Source organism: Tinamus guttatus, unplaced genomic scaffold (genome assembly GCF_059628265.1).
Source record: "Tinamus guttatus ecotype Peru unplaced genomic scaffold, ASM5962826v1 Tinamus_guttatus_pri_ptg000921l, whole genome shotgun sequence".
NCBI classification, from domain to species: domain Eukaryota; kingdom Metazoa; phylum Chordata; class Aves; order Tinamiformes; family Tinamidae; genus Tinamus; species Tinamus guttatus.
Window position 1 is genome coordinate 28,141 of NW_028289455.1, and position 10,867 is coordinate 39,007.

General features: G+C 56.5%; 1 protein-coding gene across 1 annotated transcript; it reads left to right on the forward strand.

Moving 5' to 3' along the window:
- Window positions 1-2,218: 2,218 nt before the first annotated feature.
- IZUMO1 (izumo sperm-oocyte fusion 1) lies at window positions 2,219-10,243 on the forward strand (the record flags this gene model as incomplete). The annotated part of the gene is given in 7 exon segments (XM_088538018.1): window positions 2,219-2,231; window positions 3,904-3,978; window positions 7,058-7,144; window positions 7,259-7,279; window positions 7,384-7,464; window positions 10,143-10,160; window positions 10,163-10,243. Coding segments are annotated over 7 exon segments (376 nt in total), but the record flags the coding sequence as incomplete, so codon positions are not given.
- Window positions 10,244-10,867: the final 624 nt, after the last annotated feature.

Here is a 10,867-nt window from a genome sequence, read left to right on the forward strand (position 1 = left end):
CCCCCAAAATACCACCCAAAACCCCAACATCCCCAAAATCCACCCCCAAAATCCCTCCCCAAAACCCCCAAATCCCCCAAATCCACCCCAAATCCCACCCATATCCCAAATCCCCAAACCCCCAAATCCCCCCCAAAACCCCCAAATCCCCCCAATCCCCCCAAATCCCACCCATATCCCAAACCCCAAAATCCCCAAATCCCCCCCAAAACCCCTAAATCCCCAAATCCCCCCAAATCCCCCCAATCCCGGGGCCCTTCCTGCTCCGGGCCCGGGCGGCCGCTCTGCTCCGACGGGGGCTGCAGGGCCTGGGCCGCCCCCCCCTGCAGCGCGACGGCTTCGGGGGGGTCATCGGTGAGCGCCGAAACCGCCGGGATCCGCCCCAAAATGCACCCCGAAACCCACCCCGAAACCGCCGGGATCCGCCCCAAAATACACCCCGAAACCGCCGGGATCCACCCCCAAAATACACCCCGAAACCCCAAAATCCACCCCAAAATACACCCCGAAACCCCAAAATCCACCCCCAAATCCCCGGAATCCGCCCCAAAACCTACCCCCGAAATCCTCGGAATCCGCCCCAAAATCCACCCCAAAACCCCCAATCCACCCAAAATCCCCGGAATCCACCCCAAAACCCACCCCCAAAATCCCACCCAAAACCCCCAAATCCCCCAAATCCACCCCCAAATCCCACCCCAGTCCCTGAAATCCATCCCCAAAATCACCCAAACTCCCACGCCAAAATCCCACCCAAAACCCCTAAATCCACCCCAAATCCACCCCAAAATCCACCCCAAAATCCCGAAATTCCCCAAATCCACCCCAAAATCCCACCCAAAACCCCCAAATCCACCCCCAAAATCCCCAAATCCCACCCCAAAATCCACCCAAAATCCCCAAATCCCCCAAATCACCCCCAAAATCCCTCTGCAAAACCCCCAAATCCCTGAAATCCACACAAAAATCCCACCCAAATCCCCGAAATCCATCCCAAAATCCACCCCAAAACCCCCAAATCCACCCCAAAATCCCCTAAATCCCACCCCAAAATCCCACCCAAAACCCCAACATCCCCCAAATCCACCCCCAAAATCCCTCCCCAAAATCCCCAAATCCCCAAAATCCACCCCCAAATCCCACCCAAATCCCAAATCCCAAAACCCCCAAATCCCCCCCAAAACCCCTAAACCCCCCAAATCCCCCCAAATCCCCCCAATCCCGGGGCCCTTCCTGCTCCGGGCCCGGGCGGCCCGCTCTGCTCCGACGGGGGCTGCAGGGCCTGGGCCGCCCCCCCCTGCAGCGCGACGGCTTCGGGGGGGTCATCGGTGAGCGCCGAAACCGCCGGGATCCGCCCCAAAATCCACCCCGAAACCCACCCCGAAACCGCCGGGATCTGCCCCAAAATACACCCCGAAACCCACCCCGAAACCCCCGGGATCCGCCCCAAAATAGACCCCAAAACCGCCGGGATCCACCCCAAAATACACCCCGAAACCCACCCCGAAACCGCCGGGATCCGCCCCAAAATACACCCCGGAACCCACCCCGAAACCCCGGGATCCGCCCCAAAATCCACCCCGAAACCCACCCCGAAACCGCCGGGATCCGCCCCAAAATACACCGCCGAAAACCCGAACCACCCCGAAACCCCCGGGATCCGCCCCAAAATACACCCCGAAACCCCCGGAATCCGCCCCAAAATACACCCCAAAATCCCAAAATCCACCCCAAAATCCACCCCAAAACCCCCAAATCCACCCCAAAATCCCACCCAAATCCCCTAAATCCACCCCAATATCCCACCCAGAACCCTGAAATCCCCCTTAAATCCCCTAAATTCCACCCCAAAATCCCACCCAAAACCCCTAAATCCACCCCAAAATCCCCAAAATCCCACCCCAAAATCCCACCCAAAACCCCTAAATCCACCCCAAAATCCCCCAAATCCCACCCCAAACCCCCCAAATCCTCGGAATCCACCCCAAAATCCACCCTAAAACCCCTAAATCCACCCAAAATCCCCAAAATCCCACCCCAAAATCCCACCCCAAAACCCCCAAGTCCATCCCAAAATCCCGCTCAAAACCCCAAAATCCACCCCAAAACCCCAAAATTCCCGCAATCCACCCCAAAATCCCACCCAAAAACCCCCAAAATCCCACCCCAAAATCCCACCCCAAACCCTCAAATCCCACCCCAAATCTCCACCACCTTCATGGGGGTCATCGGTGAGCCCGGCACCCCCGAAACCCCCGGAATCCGCCCCAAAATCCACCCCAAAATCCCACCCAGAACCCCGAAATCCCCTCTAAATCCCCTAAATTCCACCCCAAAATCCCACCCAAAACCCCCAAATCCCCAGAATCCACCCCAAACCCCCCACCCAAAAATCCCCTAAATCCACCCCTAAATCCCACCCAAATCCCCTAAATCCACCCCAAAATCCCACCCCAAAAGCCCCAAATCCCGCCCCAAATCCCCCCCAAAACCCCTAAACCCCCCAAATCCCCCCAAATCCCCCCAATCCCGGGGCCCTTCCTGCTCCGGGCCCGGGCGGCCGCTCTGCTCCGACGGGGGCTGCAGGGCCTGGGCCGCCCCCCCCCTGCAGCGCGACGGCTTCGGGGGGGTCATCGGTGAGCGCCGAAACCGCCGGGATCCGCCCCAAAATCCACCCCGAAACCCACCCCGAAACCGCCGGGATCCGCCCCAAAATACACCCCGAAACCGCCGGGATCCGCCCCAAAATACACCCCGAAATCCCCGGAATCCGCCCCAAAATCCACCCCGAAACCCACCCCGAAACCCCCGGGATCCGCCCCGAAACGCACCCCAAAATCCCCGGGATCCGCCCCAAAATACACCTCGAAACCCACCCCGAAACCGCCGGGATCTGTCCCAAAATCCACCCCGAAACCTCCGGGATCCACCCCAAAATACACCCCGAAACCCCCAAATCCCCTTCATCCACCTCAAAACCCCAAAATCCACCCCAAAATCCCCTAAATCCCACCCCAAACCCCCAAAATCCTCAGAATCCACCCCAAAATCCACCCCAAAATCCCCTAAATCCCACCCCAAAATCCCACCCAAAAACCCCCAAATCCACCCCAAAATCCACCCCCAAACCCCGAAATCCACCCCAAAATCCCCTAAATCCCACCCCAAAATCCCACCCAAAAACCCCCAAATCTCCCAAATCCACCCCAAAATCCACCCCAAACCCCCAAAATCCTCCCCCAAACCCCAAAATACTCCCCAAAATCCATCCCAAAACCCCCAAATCCCCTTCATCCACCCCCAAATCCCCATATCCCCTTCATCCAGCCCAAAATCCCCCAAATCCCATCCAAAACCCTCAAAATCCCCTAAATCTACCCCCAAATCCCCTTCATCCACCCCAAAATCCCACCCAAAAACCCACAAATCCACCCCAAAATCCCCTAAATCCCACTCCAAATCCCACCCGAAATGCCCCGAATTCCACCCCAAATGCCCCAAATCCCTCCCAATATCCTCAAAATCCCATCCCAAATCCCCAAAATCTCACCCCAAATCCCCTAAATCCCAACCAAAATAACCCTGAATCCCACCTGAAAACCCCTAAATCCACCCCAAATCTCCGAAATCTCCCCCAAATCCTCTAAATCCCCCTAAACCCGCCCAAATGCCCTCCCAAATCCACCCCAACACCCCAAATCCCACCCAAAACACCCCAAATCCCCCCCTGAAGCCCCTAAATCTTCCCCTAAATCCCCCCAAAAGACATCCCCAAATCCCCCCAATTTCCTCCCAAATCCCCCCAAATTTCTCCCAATTCCCCCCAAATTTCTCCCAATTCCCCCCAAATTCCTCCCAAACTCCCCCAAAACCCCCAAATCTCCCCAAATCTCCCCCCCCCAGACGAGAACACCCTGCTCGAAGCCTCCACCCACTTCCGCCGGACCGTGGGCCGCGTCGTGGAGCAGAACTACCGAGGTGTTCACTCTGGAACCTAATGGTGGCGGCAACTCATTCCAGCTGGGGTTAACTCTGGAACCTAATGGTGCCGTCAGGTCCTGGTCCCAGAACGCTGTCACTGACCCCCCCTCCCCGCCCCCCGCTTGAATGGCACCTGGGGGGGGGGGGGCGGGGAAATGGCACATGGAGAGGGTGTTCACTCTGGAACCTAATGGTGGCGGCGACCCCTGGGTGCCGTCACGTCCTGGTCCCAGAACCCTGTCACCCCCCCCACCCTTGAATGGCACTTCTGGGGGGGGCGGGGGCGGGGAAATGGCACATGGAGAGGGTGTTAACTCTGGAACCTAATGGTGGGGATGGCTTACAACTATCATCCTGCCCCCTCCCCAATTACCTAGAACGAATCCCCCCTGCTGCAACCTCCATTGCTCAGGTTGGGGGTGGGACCTGAGCGGTGTTAACTCTGGAACCTAATGGTGGGGCGTGGCTTACAAGTATCATCATGCCCCCCCCCCCCCCAAATACCCAGAATCAATGCCCCCTGCTGCAACCTCCATTGCTCAGGTTGGGGTGGGACCTGAGTGCCGTTCACTCTGGAACCTAATGGTGGGGGTGGCTTACGAGTATCATCATGGCCCCCCCCCATAAAAAAAAATTACCTAGAACGAATCCCCCCCCCGCAACCCCATTGCTCAGGTTGGGGCGGGGCCTGAGCGGCGTTCACTCTGGAACCTAATGGTGGGGGTGGCTTATGAGTATCATCATGGCCCCCCCCCCATAAAAAAAAATTACCTAGAAAAAATCCCCCCCCCGCAACCCCATTGCTCAGGTTGGGGGCGGGACCTGAGCAGCGTTAACTCTGGAACCTAATGGTGGGGGTGGCTTACGAGTATCATCATCCCTCCCCCCCAAAATACCCAGAATCAACCCCCATTGCTGTAACCCATTGCTCTGGTTGAGGGAACGCCACCCAGAGAGGCGTTAACTCTGGAACCTAATGGTGGGCGTGGCTTACAAGTATCATCATGCCCCCCCCCCCCCCAATACCCAGAATCAATCCCCCCTGCTGCAACCTCCATCGCTCAGGTTGGGGGTGGGACCTGAGTGCCGTTCACTCTGGAACCTAATGGTGGGAGTGGCTTACGAGTATCATCATGGCCCCCCCCCCCATAAAAAAAATTTACCTAGAACGAATCCCCCCCCCGCAACCCCATTGCTCAGGTTGGGGTGGGACCTGAGCGGCGTTCACTCTGGAACCTAATGGTGGGGATGAGTTAGGAGTATCATCATGGCTTCCCCCCCTCCCCCCAAAATTACCTAGAACGAATCCCCCCCCCCCCCGCAACCCCATCACTCAGGTTGGGGCAGGGCCTGAGTGCCGTTCACTCTGGAACCTAATGGTGGGGGTGGCTTACGAGTATCATCATCCCTCCCCCCCAAAATACCCGGAATCAATCCCCATTGCTGTAACCCATTGCTCTGGTTGAGGGAACGCCACCCAGAGAGGCGTTAACTCTGGAACCTAATGGTGGGGGTGGCTTACAACTATCATCCTGCCCCCTCCCCAATCACCTAGAACGAATCCCCCCTGCCGCAACCTCCATTGCTCAGGTTGGGGCAGGGCCTGAGCAGCGTTAACTCTGGAACCTAATGGTGGGGGTGGCTTATGAGTATCATCATCCCTCCCCCCCAAAATACCCAGAATCAATCCCCATTGCTGTAACCCATTGCTCTGGTTGAGGGAACGCCACCCAGAGAGGCGTTAACTCTGGAACCTAATGGTGGGGGTGGCTTACGAGTATCATCATGGCCCCCCCCCATAAAAAAAATTAGCTAGAACGAATCCCCCCCACCACGACCCCATTGCTCAGGTTGGGGCGGGGCCTGAGCAGCGTTCACTCTGGAACCTAATGGTGGGGGTGGCTTATGAGTATCATCATGGCTTTCCCCTGGCCCCCCAAAAATTACTTAGAATGAATCCCCGCCCCCGCAACCCCATCGCTCAGGTTGGGGCAGGGCCTAAGCGGCGTTCACTCTGGAACCTAATGGTGGGGGTGGCTTACGAGTATCATCATGGCTTTCCCCTGGCCCCCCAAAAATTACTTAGAATGAATCCCCCCCCCCCGCAACCCCATCGCTCAGGTTGGGGCGGGGCCTGAGCGGCGTTCACTCTGGAACCTAATGGTGGGGGTGGCTTATGAGTATCATCATCCCTCCCCCCCAAAATACCCAGAATCAACCCCCATTGCTGTAACCCATTGCTCTGGTTGAGGGAACGCCACCCAGAGAGGCGTTAACTCTGGAACCTAATGGTGGGGATGGCTTACAACTATCATCCTGCCCCCTCCCCAATTACCTAGAACGAATCCCCCCTGCTGCAACCTCCATTGCTCAGGTTGGGGGTGGGACCTGAGCGGCGTTAACTCTGGAACCTAATGGTGGGGGTGGCTTACGAGTATCATCATCCCTCCCCCCCAAAATACCCAGAATCAATCCCCATTGCTCTGGTTGAGGGAAACCCCACCCAGAGAGGCGTTAACTCTGGAACCTAATGGTGGGGATGGCTTACAACTATCATCCTGCCCCCTCCCCAATTACCTAGAACGAATCCGCCCTGCTGCAATCCCATTGCTCAGGTTGGGGGTGGGAGCTGAGCGGCGTTAACTCTGGAACCTAATGGTGGGGATGGCTTACGAATATCATCCTGCCCCCCCCCCCCAAATTACCTAGAACGAATCCCCCCTGCCACGACCCCATTGCTCAGGGTGGGGTGGGGCCTGAGCGGCGTTAACTCTGGAACCTAATGGTGGGGGTGGCTTACAAGTATCATCATGGCCCCCCCTGACCCTCCAAAAATTGCCTAGAACGAATCCCCTCTGCTGAAACCCCATCGCTCAGGTTGGGGCGGGGCCTGAGCGGCGTTCACTCTGGAACCTAATGGTGGGGGTGGCTTATGAGTATCATCATGGCTTCTCCCTGACCCCCCCAAAATTACCTAGAACGAATCCCCCCCCCCGCAACCCCATCACTCAGGTTGGGGCGGGGCCTGAGCGGCGTTCACTCTGGAACCTAATGGTGGCTCATTCCCCCCCTGCAGACGAGCGGGTCTTCAACGAGCTCTTCTGGGCCATGCAGGAGGTCAGGGCCCATTTCGAGCAGCTCATGCGGCGCTTCCAGAGCGAAGGTGACACCCCCCCCCCCCAATGTCCCCCCCGTGTCCCCTCCCCGTGTCCCCTCCCCGTGTCCCCTCCCCATGTCCCCCGTCACCATCTCACCCCCCTTTTCCCTTTTTTTGCAGTTTATTGCCCCAATAGCTGCGGTGAGTGCGATGCGGGGGGGGGACAGCGGGGTGACACTGTCCTTGTCCCCCCCCCAACCCCGAGCCCTTTGTCCCCGTGTTGTCCCCGTGTCCCCCCCAATCAGGGCGCATGGAGCAGGTTTGGATCGACTGTGTCTCCTGCAACAGCTCCCTGTACTCCTGTTGGCGGGGGCTGTTGTGCGGTGGTGAGTGGAGGGGCTGGAGGACTCCGGGAAGGTGGGGGGGGGGGTCATTGGCCAGGCTGGGGGATTCCAGCAGTGTTAACCCTGGAACCTAATGGTGGCGGATACTCATCCTCATCAGTGTTAACCCTGGAACCTAATGGTGGTGGTGGTGGGGGTTCATTCCTGCCAGTGTTAACCCTGACACCTAATGGTGGCAGCTACTCATCCTTATTGGTGTTAACTCTAGAACCTAGTGGTGGTGGTGGTGGGGGTTCATTCCTGCCAGTGTTAACCCTGGAACCTAATGGTGGCGGATACTCATCCTCATCAGTGTTAACCCTGGAACCTAATGGTGGTGGTGGTGGTGGTTCATTCCTGCCAGTGTTAACCCTGGAACCTAATGGTGGCGGATACTCATCAGTGTTAACCCTGGAACCTAATGGTGGTGGTGGTGGTGGTTCATTCCTGCCAGTGTTAACCCTGGCACCTAATGGTGGCGGATACTCATCCTCATCAGTGTTAACCCTGGAACCTAATGGTGGTGGTGGTGGTGGTTCATTCCTGCCAGTGTTAACCCTGGAACCTAATGGTGCCGGATACTCATCCTCATTGGTGTTAACTCTAGAACCTAGTGGTGGTGGTTCATTCCTGCCAGTGTTAACCCTGGCACCTAATGGTGGCGAATACTCATCCTCATCAGTGTTAACTCTAGAACCTAGTGGTGGTGGTGGTGGTGGTTCATTCCTGCCAGTGTTAACCCTGGCACCTAATGGTGGCAGATACTCATCCTCATTGGTGTTAACTCTAGAACCTAATGGTGGTGGTGGGGGGGTTTCATTCCTGCCAGTGTTAACCCTGGCACCTAATGGTGGTGGATACTCATTCTCATCGGTGTTAACCCTGGAACCTAGTGGTGGTGGTGGTGGGGGTTCATTCCTGCCAGTGTTAACCCTGGCACCTAATGGTGGCAGACACTCATTCTCATCGGTGTTAACCCTGGAACCTAATGGTGGTGGTGGTGGTGGTTCATTCCAGCAGTGTTAACCCTGACACCTAATGGTGGCGGATACTCATCCTCATCAGTGTTAACCCTGGAACCTAATGGTGGTGGTGGTGGTGGTTCATTCCTGCCAGTGTTAACCCTGGCACCTAATGGTGGCAGATACTCATCCTCATCAGTGTTAACCCTGGCACCTAATGGTGGTGGTGGGGGGGGTTCATTCCTGCCAGTGTTAACCCTGACACCTAATGGTGGCGGATACTCATCCTCATCAGTGTTAACCCTGGAACCTAATGGTGGTGGTGGGGGGGGTTCATTCCTGCCAGTGTTAACCCTGGCACCTAATGGTGGCGGATACTCATCCTCATCAGTGTTAACTCTAGAACCTAATGGTGGTGGTGGTGGGGGTTCATTCCTGCCAGTGTTAACCCTGACACCTAATGGTGGCAGATACTCATCCTCATTGGTGTTAACTCTAGAACCTAATGGTGGTGGTGGTGGTGGTTCATTCCAGCAGTGTTAACCCTGGCACCTAATGGTGCCGGATACTCATCCTCATTGGTGTTAACTCTAGAACCTAATGGTGGTGGTGGGGGGGGTTCATTCCTGCCACTGTTAACCCTGGAACCTAATGGTGGCAGATACTCATCCTCATCAGTGTTAACTCTGGAACCTAATGGTGGGGGTGGCTAATTCCCACTGATGGTGGCTAATTCCCACTGGCGTTAACTCTGGAACCTAATGTTGGAGGAGACGGGGGGGGGCGGTCATTCCAGCTGGTGTTAACCCTGGAACCTAATGGTGGCAGTGACTCATTCCAGTTGGGGTTAACCCTGGAAACTAATGCTGTGTGTGTGGGGTGTGTCATTCCTGCCAGCGTTAACCCTGGAACCTAATGGTGGCATTGACTCATCCTCATCGGTGTTAACTCTGGAACCTAATGGTGGGGGGTGGCTGATTCCCACTGGTGTTAACCCTGGAACCTAATGGTGGGGGGGTGGCTAATTTCCATTGGTGTTAACTCTGGAACTTTATGTTGGGCAGGGGGGAGGGTGTCATTCCTGCCAGTGTTAACCCTGGAACCTAATGGTGGCAGATACTCATCCTCATCAGTGTTAACTCTGGAACTTAATGGTGGGGGTGGCTAATTCCCACTGACGGTGGCTAATTCCCACTGGCGTTAACTCTGGAACCTAATGTTGGAGGAGGCGGGGGGGGCGGTCATTCCAGCTGGTGTTAACCCTGGAACCTAATGGTGGCAGTGACTCATTCCAGCTGGGGTTAACCCTGGAAACTAATGCTGTGTGTGTGGGGTGTGTCATTCCTGCCAGCGTTAACCCTGGAACCTAATGGTGGCAGATACTCACCCTCATCGGTGTTAACTCTGGAACCTAATGGTGGGGGGTGGCTGATTCCTGCTGGCGTTAATCCTGGAACCTAATGGTGGCAGTGACTCATTCCAGCTGTGGTTAACCCTGGAACCTAATGGTGGGGGTGGCTAATTCCCATTGGCGTTAACTCTGGAAATTTATGTTGGGGAGAGGGGGGGGTGTAATTCCTGCCAGTGTTAACCCTGGCACCTAATGGTGGCAGATACTCATCCTCATTGGTGTTAACTCTAGAACCTAGTGGTGGTGGTGGTGGGGGTTCATTCCTGCCAGTGTTAACCCTGGAACCTAATGGTGGCTCCCGAGCTCAGAGCGGCGCCTCGAGGTGGCCGAGACCGACGAGCTCGTCCTGGACTGCGGCCTCAGCTGGCACCGCGCAGCCCACGGCGCCAAGACCTACGTGTGGTACCGGGTACCGGCACCACGGGGGGACAACCCCTGGACTCCGGGGGTGTCCCGGGGCGGGCGGGACAGTTTGGGGGTCCTGGAGGGACCCGTGGGGAGGATCCGGGGTGTGGGAAAGGGGGGTTCATTGCCCAGGTTGGGGGATTCCAGCAGTGTTAACTCTGGAACCTAATGGTGGTGGATGCTCATCCTCACCAGTGTTAACCCTGGAACCTAATGGTGGGGGTGGCTAATTCCCACTGGCATTAACTCTGGAACCTAATGTTGTGGAGGGTTTTTCATCCCCTCTGGTGTTAACCCTGGAACCTAATGGTGGGAGGAGGGTGTTTCATGCCCACTAGTGTTAACCCTGGAACCTAATGTTGGGAGGAGGGTGTTTCATGCCCACTGGCGTTAACCCTGGAACCTAATGGTGGGGGTGACTAATTCCCACTGGCGTTAACTCTGGAACCTAATGTTGGGGAGGGGTGTTTCATGCCCACTGGTGTTAACCCTGGAACCTAATGTTGGGAGGAGGGTGTTTCATGCCCACTGGTGTTAACCCTAGAACCTAATGGTGGGGGTGACTAATTCCCACTGGTGTTAACCCTGGAACCTAATGTTGGGAGGAGGGTGTTTCATGCCCACTGGT